At 46.0% G+C, this 22,976-nt stretch overlaps 1 protein-coding gene across 4 annotated transcripts in view; it reads right to left on the bottom strand.

Moving 5' to 3' along the window:
* KCNH6 (potassium voltage-gated channel subfamily H member 6) overlaps positions 1-22,976 on the bottom strand; it is a 114,242-nt gene that overhangs the window by 80,741 nt on the left and 10,525 nt on the right. For 2 of the 4 annotated variants that reach the window (XM_033170342.1, XM_033170345.1), the window contains exon 2: positions 15,389-15,619. In XM_033170342.1, coding sequence (XP_033026233.1) covers positions 15,389-15,619 — 231 coding nt within the window. Of the gene's footprint in view, positions 1-2,695; positions 2,866-15,388; positions 15,620-15,876; positions 15,966-22,976 lie in introns of those variants that run through there. The other 2 variants (XM_033170343.1, XM_033170344.1) reach the window with 2 other exon arrangements.

The following is a 22,976-nucleotide window of genomic DNA, read 5'->3' as shown; positions in this document are numbered from 1 at the left end:
TGCGAAGAAGACAGGAAAGGTAATTAGAAAGCTATCTAGAGGGAAGGGAGGAAGAAGTGGACTCGAGAGAGTCAGAATATGTGGAAGGATAAGAAATGATGTTGTTTTTTTGTACTGAAATGGAAAACTAATAATTATTATTGAGAAGTTGCAGGCTTATCAATAGGTGACCTCTAGTGGCTACCTAGGACAGAAATTTAGGTGAAGTACTTTTGTTGCAGCAGCAAAAGAAAGGATTTCCTCTCCTGAACTGCACCCTAGTGCATCTTGCTGCTTAGCAACTGAAAGGGACAAAACCATGATGGAGGGATGATGTCCCGGAGGGGGTTGTAAGGAAGTGCCAAGCAAGAGGGAAAGGAACCCAGTATGAAGAAGCAGTCTGGCAACCCCCTGGGGGTCTGAGGGTCTGTCAGGATCCAGGAGGGTCAGAGGAATTGATTCATGAAGCCCAGAAGGAGGTGGCAGGCAGGTATAGCAGTTGGAAATTGAAGTTGGTGGCAACTTTCATGTACTGGATACAGAGGGGAGATAGCCATAGACTGAAATCCCGGGCTCTAGCGAAGAATTCTACGTTAACCGGATTGATTAGCTCAGCTTGTTCTCAGGAAACTATCCCACGTCTACAGGTTTGCAATCCTATGTTTTAGAACCTGAAAGTAGGCCTGCAAACACTCAGCTGAGCAGGAACCCAAATCGAAACCAATATTTCACAACAGTCGACAGTTTCTCAACTTAGCGGCTGAGTTAACTGTTTGCAGCAGAGCAACTTTATTTATTAATGCCACAAAGACTTCTCTGAATGGAGGCTTTATAAAAAAAAAAAAATATCCCCGGAGCATTGAACCAGCTCAAGAGCTCGCTGCATGGTCACCTGTCCTTCCCCTGTAACACAGAGGCATTAAAAATGTGCATTCAGTACATGGTGCTTGCCTTGAAGCAATGGCAGTTGTTAGAGATGGGAATCTGAAGGGGAAGTCACTATTCTACTACTTTGAAATTGCCAAGCAGGAGAAGAAAAGACTTTCTTACGGAATGGTTCCATTCATTTATAGATCCTTTTACTCTTGAGAGAATTTGTAGACATTGCTGGTCTCCAAAGGGTGCTTTCTCACTAGGCCTTTTGTATGCAATTGCCTGGGCTGGCCCAATCGCGGGATAAATTGAGACCATTTGTCTCAAGTGGGTGCACAGGATGGTGCTGAACTATTTACTGACTTAATTCTGGGTCACCTGCTCTCTACTGAGGCAGACCTGGAGGGCTCAAGGTAAGCACACACTGGCAGCAGCAGGAAACTCTTCTCCTCCCCGCTTCTGGCTTCCTCTCTCCTAGAAAGGGCCAAGGAGGTCATTCGGAGAGATCACCTCCTTCTCCACAGGCCCTCTCAGGTGTTAGGTTCAGCAGAGGGGGCCCTCTTGGTAGTTTTACTACCCTCAGAAGTTCAGCAGCGGCTCAGGAGAGGCCCTAAGCTGTGGAATTCCCTCCTCACAGAGGTGCACCCGGCACCTTCACTAAACAGCATTTGGTGAATACAGAAGATATACTTCTTTGCCCTGACCTGAGATATGTGTTTTCAAGACCCCACCCTATTCCCGTGACCGTAAGTTGTTTTGGCAGTTTTTAATACTGAATATTAAACTGTAATCCACCCTAGGACCTGGTGGTGAAAGGCAGGAAATAAAAATATATCATATATATACACACACACACACCACTACTCCATAAAAGATATCAAAGCAGTTTACAACAAATGTACAGTGGTACCTCGCTAGACGAATGCCTCGCTAGACGAAAAACTCGCTAGACGAAAGGCATTCGCTAGCGAAAGGCTGTCTCACAAGACGAATTAAAAACAATATAAAAAAGATTAAAAGCAGACATCAATTTAACCACTGTGGAAAGGTGTATTCTTAATTGCCTTGCATAGACCTAGAGCATGGGTCGGCAAACTAAGGCCTGAGGGCCGGATCAGGCCCAACTGCCTTCTGGATCCGGCCCGCGGACGGTCCGGGAATCGCCACGTGGATCGCCAGCACACACATTCTTTCCCTCTCCCTCCCTCTCCCTCACACGGCAGTGGCGCCTCCTCCCTCCCTCCTCCTGGCTTCTCTCCACCCTGCCTAGAGGAGGAAGGGGACTGGCCTTTGTTGGTGCCAGCAGCAGAGCGCTCGAGTGGCCGCCATTTTAAGCAGCCCCTCTCCGGAGCCCTTTCGCACGCCACTCATCGTGCCGCCAGCCCCCGTCGCTTGCAAGACACAGGTAAGCAGCCACCAGGGCTCGTGGTGCTCTTCCACCCCCCCAAAAAAAATATTGTCTGGCCCCCCACAAGGTCTGAGGGACAGTGGACCGGCCCCCTGCTGAAAAAGTTTGCTGACCCCTGGCCTAGAGGCATGGAAAAGTTTTCAGCAGGCATTGATGCTGGTGGTGTGTGTGTGTGTGTGTGTGTGTGTGGCCAACATAAATGCCTGCTGAAAACTGTTCATGTCACTAGGCCTATGCCTATATATATCTTCAACACAAATACCTGCTGAGAACCCCAGAAGAGATTCAAAGTCACAAAATACACAGCAAAATCAACTGTGGAAATATAAGCTGTTAGACCCTTAAAATATGGCCTTCCAAGTGAGTTCCAACATTTCCCTTTTCCCCCAGCATAGGAAAAGACCACACATTTGGGGAAGCTAAAAAATGGTTTACCTTCAAACTCTCCAAAGGTCAGGTTCGCGTGCTTCAGAAATGTTGCACAGGGAGTAAAACTTAGCATAGTTACAAAGTGGTGAAAGTTCCTAGATTATTGGTATAGGAAGTCAAGAGTAGCTCGGGAAGGCCATGCAGCTGAGCTGGAGCAACCAACTTGGACCTCTTCACATGCTCAGCTTCTCAGGTAGGCTTGATTATCCATTTCCTCCCAAGGAAGTGAGGGGAAGTGACATAGCTAAGCCTAGCTGGACAGCTTCCTCTATGGTATTAACCCCTTCATGTGTTAAGCATATTGCCTATATGAGGCTGGTTATCCCACAGTTTAAAAGCTGAAACAAGGCACTTGCCAAATCTCTATTCCACAAGACTACTAGGCCGATGACACCAAAGTCTCTCTTTCTTGTTATCAAATGAGCCTCACCAACTCGGGGAACAAGCAGCTTCAAAAAATAAGTTACATGGCCAAGAAAGTGCCTGTACAGCCACCACTTTGCCATAGTAGCTAGAAGCTCTGTTTAAACTTTACACTTGTATCTAACTTTAAACAAAATGCAAAGATCAGGTGGTACTGGCCACACACTGCCTTGCTCTGAGGAAGGACTCTCTTGTTTGGTCCTCTCTGTGAGGCCAGGTGGAGAGCAAGAAGGAGAGCAAGCCACTGCTAGCACTGATGATGCAGTGAAAAATAATTATTATTATTTTGAAGGAGGGGGGAGAAAGCAGAAGGAGGAAGAGGTGGCCATGAGAGAGGAGGAAGAAGAGTCAGCTTCTACCACCCATCTCAGGCTGTGCAGACTCTTTTATTTATTCCAACAATTTATATGCCACTTAAAGCCATCGTTTCTAAGCAGCCCTCCCCCCCCCCCAGCTGCAACTCAGTTCCAGCACCTCTCAGGTGGATGCCATTGCCATTATAAGAGAACAAGGGAGGCATTCATGGTGAGTTCTGGCACTTCTTTTTCTAGAAAAATAGCAGTGTTTCTAAGCGTTGTAAAATGAGTCTACGAAAGAGATGTGATAGAGATACAATCCGTTAAAATTGGCCGTAAAATTAGGAAAGCTTACTTAAGGTGCCTGCAAAGCCATCACCAGGCACCTGGCGTTCGACAGGGAGGCAGCCCAACCTCAGCTGGAAGGGAGCGCCGCAGACTTGGGTCCACAATACTGAATGAGCTATGGGTCTTGCGCCAACCTTGGGGGTGGTTCGCTCACTTTTTATGGGGCAGCCATACAATCTCACCACCAAACCACTGCCCTTGTGTTTACAAGAACCAAACAGTAGCTTACTCACAGGTGTTGTTGGCCCCAATGCTACCCACCCTGTGGAACGCCCTCCCATCAGATGTCCAGGAAATAAACAACTATCTGACTTTTAGAAGACATCTGAAGGCAGCCCTGTTTAGGGAAGTTTTTAGTGTTTGAAGTTTTATTCTGTTTTTAGTGTTCTGTTGGTAGCCGCCCGGAGTGGCTGGGGAAAGCCCAGCCAGATGAGCGGGGTATAAATAATAAAATTGTTGTTGTTGTTGTTGTTGTTACTATTACTACCCTTCAGTCTTTTTAAAAAGAGGCCATTTTATGTGTGCAGTTTCCTCAATGCCATTTAGCCCTAGAGGCTTTTAAACAAATTAGTCAATGTGCACCTTTCTTTCTCCCTCTTCCTCCTATTTAGGTGAGAGAGGGAGAAAGAGAAAAAGGAAGAATTTTCACCAGGCAGCGGTGCAATCTTTCAGGAACATAATTGTTGGTTTAAGCCCTTCCCTTTTGCTGCTTTCAGCTGGTAACTCCATTTCTATCCTGCCGCATGGTCTGCACCTACCTGCTGTGTCAAGGCTGTGGTTCTGGCAAGTGCCATTTTTAGCATCCCAGTTTTTTTCCCCTTTCTCAAAAAAAGAAAGAATTTTAAATGGGTGCTGTTACACAAAAGTGAGCTTGCAACAAATTAAAATTAAAAACACAGAGGAAAGGAAATTGCAAGCGTTTGAAGGGAAAGGGCGAGAGAGCAACTTCCTGAAACAACTTACGGAACTAATCAGTTAAAGTGCATTTTTTGGAAGAAATGGGGAAGAAGGAAGCAGCTTGTTAAAACTGATTTTAATCCCAGGAGAGGGTGTGTGAGAGAGGAGAGGTGTGGTGGGGGCAAAACTGACACACAGCTTGTCATCTTCAATGATACTGCCTCTGCTTATTCATTTGACTTGGAAGTGATAGAGGGATAGGCTGAATTAAGCTCAAGCCTCAAGGTCACTTGTTTCCCAGTATAGTTTTCACTCACCCATAGGGGCTTACACACACACACACAAACACAGAAAGAGAGAGAGAGAATTGTGAACCTCTCTAGACTGCTGCAACTCTGACAAACACTAATGCTGGAGTAAATACCGCTGAATTAAATGGGATTCTGAGAATCCATGCTCCTCCTTCGTTCATATTTGCTGAAGACAGGCAGAAAAGAACTGCTGTCAACAGGAAGAGAGATAGGAAGAGAGAACGAACCTCCCCCCCCCCTTTTGTAATATTTTTGGAGTGCAACTAAATCAATTTATTTATTTCAAAAGCTTTGTAACCAGCAATTATCCTTCAATAAATACATGCTAACTTGCTAACTAAATAATTGCTTCCAAAAAAGGAGAAGACATAGAATCATAGATTTGGAAGAGAACCACAAGGGCCATCCAGTCCAACCCCCTGGGAGGGATAATTTTTTTAAAAAGTGGGTGCTCATGTTGGGTGCTCAGGTGAATTTTATCTTTTCTGTTTCCCAACCCACAGAGCAACAAGTTAACAGAACAAGCAGATTAGCACCATCCGCGCTGCAGTGTGGGAATTCCGCTTGTGGTGAACAGAAGTTTGGGTAGTGTTGAGAGCCGCCTATCTGGAAGCAGCCAAAGATATCATTCAAAATGTGTGGAGGAGGAATGTGGCAGCTTCTCTGCAAACTCTGGACACTAGCAAAACAGCTGTGTTATCGGTGATACATATTTTGAACATGATCATTCCTTACACACCATCCTCACAAGTTCCCTCTCTGCATTCCATAACTTCACATGATAAAGATGAGCTGTGATGCTTTAAATGCACACATAAAAATGGAATCAAAACCAACTCCTTTTTGCAAGCACACTTGTCAGGAAGCCATGATTGGCTGTAGATTTTGAAAGGAGCCCTAAACATCTTTAGTGGAACATCTCTATAAGCACTGATTCTCTTTCTTTTGCTGGCCAGTAGCCTGCTTCTTGCGTGGAGCACTCCATCTGTTGATAGCTGCTGACCAGGAATATCCATAGGAGTAAAACTTCCAAGGCTAATACTGTCCTCCCTTTTTTTGGGTCTTTTAACAAATGACTGTAATTGGATTTTGGTTTCTGCCAATATTCCCTGATTTCCAGAAGCCCAGTTTTTATACTTAAAGCATTCTAGTGTGTTTGATCACAAACATAAGCTTAATGTTCTGAAAGCAGCGCACACAACAACAACAACAACAACTCAGACCTTCTGAGTAATACCCCTGCCCACCCTCTCACTATATATAAGGGACTGGTGACTTCTGTGTCAGTGTATCTGAAGAAGTGTGCATGCACACGAAAGCTTATACCAATAACAAACTTAGTTGGTCTCTAAGGTGCTACTGGAAGGATTTTTTTTATTTTGTTTAGACTATGGCTGACCAACACAGCTACCTACCTGTAACTAGAACTCAGACCAGTGAGTCTAAGAGTTCCCGTGGCTCAACTGTCTTAGGTTCCTCATTTTGCAACTCCCCCTCCTTGTGAATCCTACTGTACCCGCTTACTGATTAACAGTGTTCCACTCCTCTGTCCTCTACATTATTTTGCAATTATTTTAGACCATCTGACCTAGCATAGGTGGCACTGTTTCAAACTATTAACTGCCGGTGCCAAATGAAATCTGTATTTATACTCATGCAACATTTTGCATAATCTGTGTGATCTGTTTTGTTCATAGTGCATTTGCAGAAATTGGTTTTCACTGGTCTCGAAATGTTGGGGATTTTCATTACATAGCCACTTGCCTGTCTGAATATGTAGGCTATGATCTGCTTTACTCCAGACATCCAGCAGCTGATTTTTGCCTGCTTCTCTCTCTGTGTGTGTGTATGGATGGATGTGTGCAAAAGAACAGTTTGCTCTGCTGGAGGAATCTTCGCCAGGGTTTGAGTGTGTTTTCTGTGACAGAATCCCCAAGCGAAGCAGGACTGAAAGCCCAGAATGCAAACACTGTTTCGTGTTAATGGATAGATAGATCAGTTCAGAAATTGTTCCCATGGGCCTGCCTTTAAAATGTCAGAGCTGCCTCTTTTGCTTAATGATTAGGCTGTCAGACGAAAGAAAAAGAGATAAGTAGCAAAGGGAACCTTTTATTAAACAGATTCCAGTTCTCACCGGAAGAGCATTACAGTACTATTGGAGTTAACACAGTGACTGCAACTTGCTGGGGGCTATGAGTCCCAGATCCCAGTGACAATGCATGAAAGAAGAGGGGCTTTGCCGCAGAATGTCAACTGCCGAAAATGTTATGTTGTGCACACTCCTATCTCTGAGGGGCGACAGACTCCAGACCATGCAGCTGGGGGTTAGTTTTCTTGGAATGAAGGTCAGTGGAGACTGTGGTGTTTTTAGGTTATATGGTATTATTTACACATAGATAGAACCTGAGCATAGGCTGGAGGGGTTCACAGCATTAACACTCCGACAAATCTTGCCTCCTCCTTAGGTCTCTATTCTGCCACAATTAGTCATGCGTATCTGGGGGGAATTCTTGCTGCACTACAGTAAGGGATGTAAGAAGGCATCGGTTTCCGTCTTCACTGCATGCAGCTCCGTTTCCATTCCACTGCAGTTTGTTTCCCAACAAAATACACATTATTTGTCTTGTTGTCTGCTATGGTAAAACTTTACATAATCAATTACACAATTATTTATGTTATCATTGCATTATTCCACACCATTCAGTCAATGCAAAGAAACACAATACAAATGGGGGGTGGGGCGGAGAGATATGTCACCACTGACAGAGATCAGCATTTTCTGCTCCCATATTTGCTTGCATTGGAATTCTCCGACTTCTCCAGCTACAGGGATGGTGGGCAATGAAAACAATGCAGTGATGCAAGACAGGTAGTATGAGCCTGTTGCCTTGTCTCCCTTTTTCCCTGACCCCAATAAGAGTGAGGGAAATGTAAAGGCTTCAGTTGCCACCAGTGACATCCCCACGCGGCCAAATCTAATTGGCTATGTGGCGCCATGACATCATCGCGCTCGCCAGGTTATGTCAGTTGGCTGGGATATGCAACTCGTAGGGCAGCTAGCAAATGATACAGAAGTCTGGGTTATGCTGGAAGGAAGAGGGAAATGCATGTTGTGCTTTGGGGAAATGGATGCCATTTCACAGACTAGCAACGTCCTCTCCCCATTCCATGCTCAACAGATACGTCTGTAGAAACCAAACAAAAACAGTTATAGCAGAAATGTCGCCCATTTCCATGGCTCTCATCTCACAGTGAAGAGAGCCTGTTACTGTCTGCCTCTGGAGCTTCCTGCTTCTCAGGGAAGTGGCACTTACAAAACAATAAAAATGGAGAGTGCTTGTGGCTTCTACCTTAGCTTCTTTCAGGCCCACTGAAGGACTGCAGATACAGCCTGGGATGAGCTGGCATTAGCAGCAGAGTTGGGGTGGGGAGTTGAGTTCTTGTGTCTCTTGACAACTGGGAGGGTGGTGGTGGTATTTGGGTGTCAGATGATAAAATAAGACCTACAAGAGTTTAGGGACGACTATTCTAGTGTTTACTGGGGGAGCAGAAGCAGCCGTTCCTCTCAGCTGCATTGCTCTTCCATGCTCTCTGGCTGAAGTGACTTAGCTTGTAATTAACCTCAGAGCTGCTATGCTCTGTCATTGTCAAACCCAGCTGTCAAGCCTCTTGTAAGGAAATTAACTTTTGACTGATCCCCGTGAAGTCTGGATTAGCACTTCTGTTTCAGCTGCACGCAGAAACCGGTGGTTTTCTTCTGTGCTCTCAGATTTAGTAAGGCATATGCTGGGAGACATCACCTTGCTGACAAAGGTCCGTATAGTTGGTTTTCCCAGTAGTGATGTATGGAAGTGGGAGCTGGACCATAAAGAAGGCTGATCGCCGAAGAATTGATGCTTTTGAATTATGGAGCTGGAGGAGACTCTTGAGAGTCCCATGGACTGCAAGAAGATCAAACCTATCCATTCTGAAGGAAATCAGCCCTGAGTGCTCACTGGAAGGACAGATCCTGGAGCTGAGGCTCCAATACTCATGAGGCCACCTCATAAGAAGAGAAGACTCCCTGGAAAAGACCCTGATGTTGGGAAAGATGGAGGGCACAAGGAGAAGGGGACGACAGAGGACGAGATGGTTGGACAGTGTTCTCGAAGCTACCAACATGAGTCTGACCAAACTGTGGGAGGCAGTGGAAGACAGGAGTGGGGTCACGAAGAGTCGGACACGACTAAACGACTAAACAACAACAACAAATGCTGGGAGGCCAAGCCCTAAAGAGCTGCCGTGGGCACCCACTTCCAGTGACAGTGCTTTATAGGCGTTAGCAGGTTGAGGACTAGCTGCATGGAATTCAGATTGGAGCACAGTGTTCCCTGCTTGGGGCTGAAATGCTCAACATCTGCCTCAGTGACACCTATTCCCAGGAGCAGCTAGTCCATTAGAGCAAGTGGAGCACCGCGCCACCACACTTGGCCTGCCCTCTGCCAGCTTCCGCCTGCCCACTTCCTTGCTTCCAACCAGTCTAAGGGGTAGAGCTGGGTCTCTCAGCAGTGGCGGACTTGGGGACTATATAAAGTTCACAGATCCACAGCCATCCCCTCAGTCTGGGCAACTTGTAGCCAAGGGAGGCTGCAGGCTTCTCTCTCTGTACCAACAAATTATTGCCACCGTTTTAGCACCACAACGGTAAGAAGATGTTCTGTCAGTTCAATGAACCTAAACGGCTCAGCAGATCTAGGAGGCAGAAATACAAAAATCGGAAGGATAAACACCCACTGTCTGTTATACCAGTGTTTTTCAACCTTTTTTGGGCAAGGGCACACTTGTTTTATGAAAAAAATCACGAGGCACACCACCATTAGAAAATGTTAAAAAATTTAACTCTGTGCCTATATTGACTATATATAAAGTAATTCTCTTGAATAGGAATCAAATAAACACAATTTTTCCCACGGCACACCAGGCAACATCTCGCGGCACACTAGTGTGCCGCGGAACAGTGGTTGAAAAACACTGTGTTATACAATGGCCCAAGGACCTTGCTGCCTTTGCTACATTATTTTATTATTATGTTGTCTGTTATTATGCTTTTATTATCAGGCTCCGTAAAATGTGTTCTTAATGTTGTACACCACCCTGGGATCGTTGGATAAAGGGCAGTATATCACTAATAATAATAATAATAATAATAATAATAATAATAATAATAATAATATGGTGCCCTGCACAAGTCAACAATTTGCCCTCCCTCCTCCTTTCCCCCAGAACTGGGGAAGCGCTAACTAGGCCTTGGGAAGGAGGCGGGAGGATTCCAAGACCCTGTCAGAACCAACATGCCTCCTTCCCAAAGCCAGGCACCTCGCTTTCTGGGCTTTGAGATGCTGCCCCCTCTCAGCTCAGCGCCCAATGTGTGCATACCAGTCGCACAGCCCTAAATCTGCCCCTGCTCTCAGCCTCCTCAGTCTTAGTGTTCACTGGCGTAGGAAGGGCGGGGCGCCCCAGGCAGCGGGATCCCGATAGGGTTCCATCTCAGCGTGCCACACCCCCAGAACGTGTGCCACGCCCCTGTGGGCGGCGCACCCCGCCCCAGAACGCGCGCCATCCCCGCCCCCGCCTGCTTCCCGCCCCCGGTGCCGGAGCATGAAGGTCCGCCACTGTTAGTGTTGCCCTTGTAAAACTCAGGAGGGAGAGTGTTGGGCAACAGCAGAATTTGTGTCTCTGCCTCCCATTGGGTTCTCATTCTGTAAGGTGTTTTCTTTGAGTCTCCCTACCTTTTTGCCCTACCATTCCCACTGAGGACCAGCCTTCACTGCCTACTTTCCATTCCTTACACTCATTTGGTCCTGCACCCCCACCCTAACCTACCTACCTACCTACCTACTTCCTTCCTTCCTTCCTTCCTTCCCATAGCCCAAAATACCACATATGCGCTCACACATAGGTAGGTAGATCTACACTTGCCTCTCTTGCTCTGCTTCCTCCTGCTGCTCCAAACCCCTCATTATCCATGTCCCTGTCACTTCTAGATATGGTTGGCAACCTGCCCATTGTTTTTCCTTTGCCACTGGAACGAGCTGCTGTCTCTGAACAGCCGCCGCCGCTCGCTGCTTTGTCTCCGGTGGGCTGCAAAAGCAAGGAAACAACCTTGCAAGCCGCAGAGCAATAAACTGCTGAATGGGGTCTGGTAGTGTTATGAAACACGGACCAGGCGGACTGAGGTCCGGCTGTCTAATTAAACCATGGCTGCCAACAACACAGGGTCTTTCCCCTGCCAATAACACTACTTTATAACAGCGGAGCGGGCAATCACAGGCAGAGGGTCGAGCAGAGACAATTATATTCCGCATGCTAGCGGAGCAAGGATTTTAAAAATAGACATGAAGGCCTCCTCTGGTCTGGTAAAGAAAAAGAGGAAGGAGAGAGAGAGAGATTCACGATTTGAATGATGAACCTGTTGCTCGTCTTTCGCAGCCAGAAGCATCTCAAAGAAAAGCAGGCCAGCACCGGATCTGGGAAGAGCCTGCTGCACTGTACCTGGGTAGGGGGGGGGGAATCTCACCTTCCTGTGTTCAGCAAATCCACAAAAGAAGAGGCACACATGCCTTAACTGTCAGTGACTCCCCTGATAGGGAGCATATTTTTTTTAATAATAATAATAATAAATGCAGCTGCATCCTTTGATCCCCGGATTCTTTTGCTGTGTATGACTGGATTTGACACTGTTTGACCTAGCATGCCTCCTCCTCCTCCTCTTTCTCTCTGTGCTACTTTCCCCTCCGTCTTCCACTGCTGCAGTCCCATTTACACAAGCAAACGCGGCAGGCTAGCATGAAAGTGTGCAGGATAGACAGCCTCAAGAAAGCAGATGGAAGGCGTCTGACAGCCACCTGCTCCGCATTTGAACGGAATACGAACGGCGCTTCCTGGGTTGTCTTGTGAACCCTGGTGGTTGAGTTCAGGCTCCACAGAAGGTGTTGGTAACTGAACTGCCTTATCTGCAAGGTTAGTAACTCAGGGCTGCTCAGAAGCAGGAGTGCAGAGTCTGAATACTTGGGCTATATTCAAGGGGGAAAGTTCACCATTAATTCACTGTACCCAAATGCAACATACGGAAAGAAAACGGGAGTATTCTGTCACTGCTGGCAATGCCTAAGGCCATGATGGCATTCAGTTAAATCAAAGTCCTTCCACATTTTTTGGGGGGGGGGGTGTTTAAACGCCATAAAAAAAGGAAAAGGGACCCCTGACCATTAGGTCCAGTCAGTGATTAATTGGGCAATCGATTTGGGGAAAACTATATAGTTAAAACAATGGGGGAAATTGTGGAAGGAACATTGGAAATTTACAGCTTCAGATTTCAAAGAAAATATGATAAAAGTGTTCTATAAATGGTATATTAAATTTACCAAACTTAAAACCATAGAGAAACCTGGTCTGAACAAAGACATTGGATTCTTATCTCATTATACATGACAAAGCTATCTTTAGCCATCTCACCCCTTGCCTTTCCCTGTAAGACCAAATTGCAGTCGTTAACAGTCGTCTACAGGTTTTCCACACCTATCAGCTGATCACCCATTCCCACCACCCTTCTGAATAATACCCCTCCCCACTCCCTCACTATATTTAAGGGTCTGGTGACTTCCGTTTCAGTGTATCTGAAGAAGTGTGCATGCAGAAAGCCCAGATCTGCTCTCTCTCAGACCCTTAGCAACGACCTGTGATTGGTCGATGAGTTCCTAAAGACTCATCTCTGTGTGAGAGCTTTGTGGTTAGTGTGGTTAGTGTGTGGTGCAGGTGTTGGTGTGAGAAAGTGGTCAGTATAGAGAGAGAGAGACAGAGAGGAAAAGATTTTATGTTTTGTTTCTTTTATTTTGTAAAGTCTGTAAATAGTAACTTATGGATGCTAGTTGCTTCAATCAATAAATACTGTAAATAGTTATCCAGTGAGTTGCTGAGTTGTGCTGTCCAGTCAATTACACAACAGCCAGAAGCTTCCAGAAAAGTCTGCGTCTAACTCTGCGGTGTCCAGGAATACGTTATACTCCTGACACTAAATCTTAAGAGGTTAGTTCCTACATCACAAGTGCACCTTTGGCCATGTGCAGATCTCAGATGCTGAGGTGGGCAAGAGGCAAGGATATGGGTCTGCCTTTCATCCTTCCAAGCTAGGAAGGAAGACGAGCAGCAGCACACACATACAAGAAAGGAGGCGGATCAGGCTACCCAGGCTTTTCCTTTGGTGTTCTCTGCCGAGGCTCATCCTCCACTAGCTCCTTTATTATTATTATTATTATTATTATTATTATTATTATTATTATTATTTCAATTTATACACCGCCCTATACCCAGAGCTCTCAGGGCAGTTGACAACAAGACCAAAACATATAAAATCAAACCAAAAGCAATAACCCAATAACCACCCCCAAAAAAGAGCCACATTCTAAAAGGGTGTTAGATGTCAATAAGATCAACCAAAGTCCTGGCTAAAAAGGAACGCTTTTGTCTGGCCACTAAAGATATATAATGAAGGCGCCAGGCGAACTTCCCTGGGGAGAGCATCCCATAGACGGGGAGCCACTGCAGAGAAGGCCCTTTCTTGTGTTGCCACCCTCCGCACCTCTCGAGGAGGAGGCACATGAAGGAGGGCCTCAGAAGGTGATCTCAGGGTCCGGGTAGGTTCATATGGGAAGAGGTGGTCCTTGAGATATTGCGGTCCTGAGCCATTTAAGGCTTTATAGGTCAAAACCAGCTCCATACCTTCCTCCTGTTGCTATTACCACAAAAGCCTCCACTTTCCCCCATTTTCTTGGAGAGAGAGGATGGGGTCCACAGATCAATCATTCCGGAGGTAAGGTAAAGGTAAAGGGACCCCTGCCCATTAAGTCCAGTTGTGTCCGACTCTGGGGTTGCAGCGCTCATCTCGCATTACTGGCCGAGGGAGCCGGCGTACAGCTTCTGGGTCATGTGGCCAGCATGACTAAGCTGCTTCTGGTGAACCAGAGCAGCGCACAGAAACAGAAACGGAAGTACGTTTGCAGAATTATGCCTGACAGAGATCAAAAGAGTCCAACCCTCTTTTTCCTTTCTTTTCTTTTTTAAGTCAAATCCATACCAAGTAAAATTTTAAAATGAAATTTCCCTTCTGTATAGGGCACCCCAAAATATTTCTTTTGTGGATTTTTTTAAAAAAATAAAGTTGTAGTTTCATCATTGTAGATCGAGCAGATGGGTTGAATTAAACCATCTCAGTGGGATCGTCCTACTTTCAGTTGCACAGTTTCTGCCTTCTTGTCATGAGAAACTGTCCACTCTCATTGGCAAAAGATTCCTGCATTGCAGGAGGTTGGACCCTCGTGATCCCTTCCATCTCTAAAACTCTATGATATGGGATGAAGACAGAGAAACGGGCTTCTGTGGGCTCCATACTGACGCCAGCACTCCTGTTCAAGATGGTTGTTCTGCCAGCCCTTATTTACAAGGGTTTACATACAGTTCCCTCACAGGGTTCCTAGCATAAGCCTGCACAGGATTTCTCTTAGTTGATAAAGGGAGAAAGAGATGGGAGCCTGGAGACCAGATTGCACCTAAGGAACGGTGCACAGTTAATTCATAGTATCTGACTGCAATACACTGCCCTTTGGCATAGAGTAGGACCCACTATACCAGCAAGGTACCTACATTAGGAACCTGAAATCCTGACTTCCTCCTCACTTTTTGCCTATCCACACATTAGTTCATCCCATTGTCCTTTGTACAGCAGGACTTCTATATTTGAGGAACTGCAACAATCCATCATCTGCCTGGGGTCATTGGACAGGCACGCGGAGGTGTCACCTTCCTGGATGATGGCAGGAAATCATGCCAGAAGGAACCCATATTGCTTGCCACAGTAGAAAGCAGATGATAATAATATAATAAAAATATTTTTTTATTTATATCCCGCCCATCTGGCTGGGTTTCCCCAGCCACCCTGGGCAGCTCCCAATAGAATCCTAAAAACACGATAAAACATCAAACATTAAAAACTCCCCTAAACAGGGCTGCCTTCAGATGTCTTCTAAAAGTCAGATAGTTGTTTATTTCCTTGACATCTGATGGGAGGGTGTTCCACAGGGTGGGTGCCACTACCGAGAAGGCCCTCTGCCTGGTTCCCTGTAACTTTGCTTCTCACAGGGAGGGAACCGCCAGAAGGCTCTTGCCGCTGGACCTCAGTGTCCGGGCAGAACGATGGGGGTGGAGACCCATCTGCTTCATCCAACCAAGTCTCTGTTGCACATGCCAGGTGAAGAACACACTGGGATGTCGGGAGAAGCAACCTTTAAATCTGAATTTAGTATAATCAGGTGACTTGGGGTCACAAGGCAGAACAAGTAGGTCCAGCTGCTTGGCTGGCAAATAAATGCATAAATAAAATAGTTGCTTACTGTCTTTCCTGTAGTAGAGGATCTCCAGCTTACACTCATCGGTTCCCAGCAATGCCTGCCCCAGCTGCGCAATGGAGTTGTGCGTTGTGTCCGGCCCGGTGAGGAAGTCACAAGTGCAGGGGCGCTGCATCACCTCCACCCGGGAGTAGCCAAACATCTCGCAGAAACCATCGTTGCAGTAAATGATGGCACAGTTCTCCATCTGAGCATTGGCAATAAGGAACTTGCGGTCTTGGGGTGGAAATAAGAGAGAAATGACAAGGGTTACCATGAAGCCATCGACTGGGCAATGCAAAAGATGGATCTAGAGGCTGCTGGTGCCCATTCAGAGCACGGAAGTTTCCCTTTTATTTTCTTACGTATTTATTACATTTATCGGTCACTTTCTCTTGCCCAGGACAACACAAAGCGACACATGCAAACAAACGAAAACCCCACATATGTAAAATAAAATGAAGGGGGAAAGAAATACCTTAAAAACACCACACCTAAAAGGCCAGAGTTAATTAAGTGTCCAAGGCCTGGTTATAGAGGAAAGCTTTTTTGCCTGGCGCCTAAAGATATATATTGGTGGTTCAGGCGAGTCTCCCCCTGGAGAGCAGTCTACAAATGGGGAGCTACCTCAGAAAAGGCCCGTTCTCATGTTGTCAACCTCTGGACCTCTCATGGAGGAGCCGAGGAGACACACAAAGAGGCACACAAAGAAGGGCCTCAGGTGGCGATTCCCTTCCAACTCTATGATTCTATGACAGACAACAGAGAGGCAAGTTGCATACAGGAAGCAGATTATGTAGAGCTTGACCCATGCTGTTAGACAGACAGGTTTCCTCATGATTTTCTGAACTTAAGGCAAGAGTGGTAGCAATAAGCACCAGCCATCTCCTTCCTGTGCCCATCTTCTCATTGTATTACTCAGAATTACCGGTACCTGCTCTGGTGGCAGATGCATGTGTTTGAAAAAAAAAGTCTTCCTCACATGTTAAAAGGTTTTGTGTGTTTGTTTAGTGTTGTTTTCGTTGCAATGGTAGGGAGTACTAAAAAAAAAAATCAAAAACTTAGGGCATGTGGTATATGGCTTTCTTTCTAAATAAGATGTATTTCTAAAGAAGATGTCAATCCTTTTAGTGAGGCAATGGCATACCATGCAACAAATCAGCTCAGCATCAAATCAATGCCTGCACCTAGCTTTTAACTCACAGTGACTCTCATTTTTACGAGGCTGCTCTACCAACTGAGCTATCCCAGCTGAGAAGAAGCTTGCAGATGACCAAGTCATGCAGAGAGAAGCCAGGGACACATGACCAGTATATCTCTTTCTGCAGGGAACAGGGGTACATTGACTCTCTTTCTCATGAGTAGTTCTCTCTCTCTCTCTCTCTCTCTCTCTCTCTCTCTCACACACACACACACTCACACACACACACACACACACACACACACACTGACCCTCCAGGTACAGGTAACTTAGGTATAGTATAACATAATGTAAACTCCACAGATTTACTGCGGGTGATAATTGCCTAATAAGCAATTTAATACTGGAGACATGGCATATTTATTTACTTCACAAATTTATACCCCACTTGACAGGCACACACACATCAAAGCTCTTTATGAAAATATAAAACAAGAAAGCCAAGAGCAATTTACAACAGTGGAATAAATCATACAAAAAGTTAAAATGCTAAAGCAGATTAAAACTAACACAACTCTCTAAGCATCTGTCAAAACAAGAATGTTTTTAGCGCCCCTGAGCAAACATTCTGAAGGTGATCTTGATATGTAGAAAGAAACCAGGAATGGTGTCAAAGGAGAGGCACATCCCCCAGCCCAAAGAATCACGGAAATTGTACTTCACCCCATAAGAGCTACAGTTCCCAGGATTCTAGGGGTTCCTGATTGCTTTAAATGCCTGGTGAGTGTGCAGCCAAAGTGTTGTAGCAATGGGCTCCATTATCCTCACGGACAATTATTCATAAGGATCAGCTAAGGAGATATCAAGTGAACTAAACATGTGACTGACTGGTCCCACCAATCTGCAGTGGGCCAAGGTCCTGGACCCTGAGGCTGGAAGCCCAGAGGCAAGCCCACTCTCTCATCTTGAGCAAGGTGGCTCTGCACCTGCAGCCATTATTATTATTATTATTATTATTATTATTATTATTATTATTATTATTATAACCCACCCATCTGGCTGGGTTTCCCCAGCCACTCTGGGCGGCTCCCAACAGAATATTAAAACACGATAAAACATCAAACATTAAAAACTTCCCTAAACACCCCTAAACATTGAAACCAAAGACAATTCTTTCAGGCTAAACAAGGGTAGCTCTGCTGCAGCAGCAGCTGACAAGAGGCTTCAAATAAATGGAAGGACAACCAAAAGGCTAGATCTCTAATATTGTTTTAAGACACAGCCTTGCCTTGGGAACTGGGGAAAGAAATAGTTTTTAACGTTTGTATTGCTGAAGTATGGTCTGAAGCTCAACATCAACGTTTGTATTGCTGAAGTATGGTCTGAAGCTCAACATCAAAAAAACTAAGATCATGGCCACTGGTCCCATCACCTCCTGGCAAATAGAAGGGGAAGAAATGGAGGCAGTGAGAGATTTCACTTTCTTGGGTTCCATGATCACTGCAGATGGTGACAGCAGTCACAAAATTAGAAGACGCCTGCTTCTTGGGAGAAAAGCAATTACAAACCTAGACAGCATCTTAAAAGCAAAGACATCACCTTGCCGACAAAGGTCCGTATAGTTAAAGCTATGGTTTTCCCAGTAGTAATGTACGGAAGTGAGAGCTGGACCATAAAGAAGGCTGATCGCCGAAGAATTGATGCTTTTGAATTATGGTGCTGGAGGAGACTCTTGAGAGTCCCATGGACTGCAAGAAGATCAAACCTATCCATTCTCAAAGAAATCAGCCCTGAGTGCTCACTAGAAGGACAGATCCTGAAGTTGAGGCTCCAGTACTTTGGCCACCTCATGAGAAGAGAAGACTCCCTAGAAAAGACCCTGATGCTGGGAAAGATGGAGGGCACAAGGAGAAGGGGACGACAGAGGATGAGATGGTTGGACAGTGTTCTCGAAGCTACTAACATGAGTTTGGCCAAACTGCGAGAGGCAGTGAAGGATAGGCGTGCCTGGCGTGCTCTGGTCCATGGGGTCACGAAGAGTCGGACACGACTGAACGACTGAACAACAACAACAATTGCTGAAGTGAAATTTAGCTCTCCACCGTGACCATGTGCTTTTCATCATCTCTGTGTTGCATGCCTTGAATAACCTCATCATTTTGATCTTTACATGAAAAGCTGCTTTTCTGTTTCTTGCTCGTTTTGCTTTTAAGGCACAGCCAGGTCTCAACAAAGAGGCAACATTTTATTTTAGGTACAATCAATGACTTTGCTTTAGATTATTAGGTCATGGGACTAGCCAGAGGAGAGGCAACCCTAGACTTAAACCTAAACGATGCCCTAAACTTGGTGGGACACGTCAGTGTTGCCAAACCAAATCAGAACAGTGACCACGGTGCTATGAAATGAAGCACATACATCAATAGATTGTTACTTAGGTCACATCAGATTTCTAGGTAACAAAAATAGGAATCCTAGCTTCTGAAGAATGAAAGGGTTAGCTAATGCAGGGGAATATGTGCCCCCCCAGGCTTCCCCAGGCTGTTATGGGGAAGTCCTTCCCACCCACCTGACGTCATACATGATGCCAGATGTGGAGCAGGTAAGGATGTGACTTCAGAGGAGTTACCAGGAGTTTAACAGGCACTCCCAGTCGCTCTTTTACTGGAACCAGGTGCACTTGCAAATGTCTATCAGCTGAAGGGTGGTAGGGATGCATCTTGCTAAAGCAGGAGGAAGCAGTTTGCATTTGATGGGAACTTCTTCTTGCTCCCAGTCCTGCTGTTTGAAGCCGCCTCCTGCAGATCCCTTCAAGCTCTGATTTGGGGGCCCCTGAAGCTTGAACTGTTTTGGGGGGCCCTTCACAGCCAGAAACGAGGTCTGGGTAACCACTGCTATCAATGGGGTTGTTCCATGAGAGATCACTACAAATCTTATGCAGGTTTCAGTTTTTGGGTATTCACTTAAGTACTTTCGTGAACTCACTGTTATTCCTCTAGGGTCCTGACCTCTGATAAAAGGGGGGGGGGTTGACATTAGCTACAGCAGAGCAGCCAACGCACCGCAACACACTGGTGATTGAAGGTGGGGGCGGAGGGAGCGTATTCGGGCCTGGGTGCCATCCAGGGAGCTGACATCACAGTTGCCCCCTTGGGACGCAGGCTGCCCACCGCACCCCCCGCGACGTGCGCCATGCCCCCTGCGGGGCGGCACACCACGCCCCCTGGGATGCACACCAGCCACGCCCCCGCATGTTCGCCACTCCGGGTACTGGAGCATGTAGTTCCGCCACTGCCGCAACACTCACCCTTTATAGCATCTGCACTGCTGACTCTCAAACTTTGGGATTGTTGAAATATATCCAACAAGAAAATGACTCAAATTGGGTCTACTAGACCCAAATATTTGAAGCAATGTGGAATGAAGCCACTTCTAGGGCCCCTCTGGAATTAGGGGCCCTGAAGCTTAAGCTTTATTCATTTCATAGTAGATCTGCCCCTGGGTGGATCTTGCAAGTCTTCCCTTGCTCCCTGTTTCAGCTTCTGAATTTTCTCCCTTCCTGCAGCAGCAGTGGTTAAAAGCAGAGCTTCCCAAACTTTTCATGCTGGTGACACACCTTTTAGACATGTATCATTTCGTGACACAGCAATTTAGTTTTACTAGCAAACCGGAGGTTAAACTAACCTCCTTTAAAAGAGCGGGGAGCATTTGTGCAACACACCGACACACGGCAGCCAACACACTAACATGTCGCGACACACCGTTTGGAAAGCTCTGGATTAAAGTGAAGTTGAAAGGGAGGTACCCTTAAAAATGGGCAAGAAGGACAAAAAGAAGCTTAAAGTCTTGCAAAACATATATGGGGTGATGAGGCAAGTGGAAAGAAGCCCGTTTCTGATATATTGAAATAATTGTTTATTGTTGGCCTTAAAACTTTAGCAGCATTAACGTAGCTATTTCAATACATAAGAAGCCAGAGAATGTGTCGGAGCACCAGACAAATAAAGGAGGATACACCAATTGCAGAGAAGTTCACATCCATCTTTACTGTGAAAAATATTGGACAGATTCCTATTTCTAAATCACTTTTTCCAGAAGGGTGTTCAGAGAACTGAACCAAAAAGAGGTTATGGGAGATAAAGTTCTAGGGCTAACTGCCAAATTAAAACAAACAAATCACCAGCTCCCAATGGCATATACACGCAACAGTTCTCAGATAACTAAAATGTGAAATTGCTCCTCTCCTAACAAAAATATGAAGCATATCACTAAGATTGTCCTTCCTTTCTAGAGCGTTGGAAAAGAGCCAACACAACGCCAGTCTTTTAAAAAAAAAAAAAAAGGCAGTCAGCTAGCTCCATGTCTGTTTGGGGGTAAAGAGGTGGAAAATATTGTTTAGCATTTTAGAAGAACAGCTTCGCCAAGGAGGAATCAATGAGTTCGCCAGTGGGAAGCTTCACCAGTCTTGTGTCGTTCCTTGAGAATGTCAATAAGCACGTGGGTAAGGGTGATACATTAAGCAACAGTAAGCCTGAACTTCCAAAAATCGTTAGGCAAAGTCCTCCTGAGTAACAGCCATGGAATAAGAAGACAGGTCCACTTATGGATCAGGAACTGGTTAAAGAACAGGAAATAGGATGGAGAAGGAGTTTGGATTTGATATCCCGCTTTATCACTACCCGAAGGAGTCTCAAAGCGGCTAACATTCTCCTTTCCCTTCCTCCCCCGCAACAAACACTCTGTGAGGTGAGTGGGGCTGAGAGACTTCAAGGAAGTGTGACTAGCCCAAGGTCACCCAGCAGCTGCATGTGGAGGAGCGGAGACGCGAACCCAGTTCCCCAGATTACAAGTCTACCACTCTTAACCACTACACCACACTGGCTCTCAAGGATAAATGTAAGAATGCAATGGAGGCAAATAAGCAGCAGGGGTCCCCAAGGATCTGTACTGAAACGAGTGCTATTTCAATCAATGCTATTCGTAAATCATCTGCCGAGAGCAGCAAGGAAGCCAATATTGTGGATGGTACCATTTGCCCGACCACCAAGATGGAGAATATCAATGCAGATTATATTCAATTTTGCTCTCCCTGTCTCAATCATGAGAAAGTTGGGAAAGGCGCAGATAAGAGCAACTAGGACATCCAAGGTGGTGTAGCTGGAGCATTTTCCCTGTGAAGAAAAGTGTAAGCATTTGAGTTTAAAAAATAAATAAATAGATAACTATTGTGTGGGTGGAGGGGGCGGGGACATGGTGAAACCTTATACCAATGGTTTTCAACCAGTGTGCCGTGGCACCCTGGGGTGCCTTAAATGATGGTCGGGGTGCTGGGGGCAACACTGGAATTTGTCCCTCTTCCCCCCCTTCTCTGATGCCCTCTAGGGTCTCTGCTTCCCAAAGGCTTGCACAGCTGTTTGTTGCAGCAGAGGCTGCCAGGAGGACTCTCAAGGAGAGGGGAGAGGGGAAAGGAGAGGAGGCTCAGGGAATACTCCACAAGGAAGGGAGTTCAAAAAAGGGTGAGCTCTGCAGGCAAGGGGTGACATAACTGCACTCCTGAGCCTCACAGGGGTGCCACAGAAAGAATGTAGTTTTTCAAGGGAGCCGTAGACTCAAAAAGGTTACAAACCTCTGACTTATAAAGTTCTGTATTGTGTGAGGGGAGTGGAAAGCGAGAACTTTCCCTCCTTCTCCACTGGGAGCCAGTGTGGTGTAGTGGTTAAGAGCAGTGGACTCGTAATCTGGGGAACCCGGTTCGCGTCTCCGCTCCTCCACATGCAGCTGCTGGGTGACCTTGGGCTAGTCACACTTCTCTGAAGTGTCTCAGCCCCACTCACCTCACAGAGTGTTTGTTGTGGGGGAGGAAGGGGGAGGAGAATGTGAGCCGCTTTGAGACTCCTTCGGGTAGTGAAAAGCGGGATATCAAATCCAAACTCTTCTTCTTCTTCTTCTTCTTCTTCTTCTTCTTCTTCTTCTTCTTCTTCTTCTTCTTCTTCTTCTATAGTCCTGGAACTTGGGCTCTCTCTGTGAACCTCAAGGGAGCAGGATGGCAGTAGATTCAGGACAAACAAGCAAAAGTACTTGTGCATACAAAGCATATTGTTATAGAGGGCGGGGGGGGTCTCCCCTAACCACTATAAATGAATAAAGAGTAGGATTTGGGGATGTGATGGGAGAAATACAAGCTGAAGAGGAATTCCTGAGCTAGCCTATGCAAAAGGACCTGGCCAATCTAGGGCTATTAAGAGACAATACATTGAGAGCCACTGACAATGCAAAATAACTGCCCCCCCGCCCCCTTGCCCTGTGGTGTGAACTGAGACTGGGGTTTGGAAGGTTGCCAGGGTAGCTGGGTGTGAGGTGACAGGAAAAGAGAGGTTTTTTTTAGCAGAATGTTCTGGGAAGAAGAAGGAAGAAGAAAGACTGGCATCCATCTTGGGCAGGCTGGTTGAAAGC

This window comes from Lacerta agilis, chromosome 14 (assembly GCF_009819535.1).
Source record: "Lacerta agilis isolate rLacAgi1 chromosome 14, rLacAgi1.pri, whole genome shotgun sequence".
In the NCBI taxonomy this organism is placed as follows: domain Eukaryota; kingdom Metazoa; phylum Chordata; class Lepidosauria; order Squamata; family Lacertidae; genus Lacerta; species Lacerta agilis.
The sequence above is the reverse complement of the archived record's forward strand: the minus strand, read 5'-3'. Positions and strand labels throughout refer to the sequence as shown.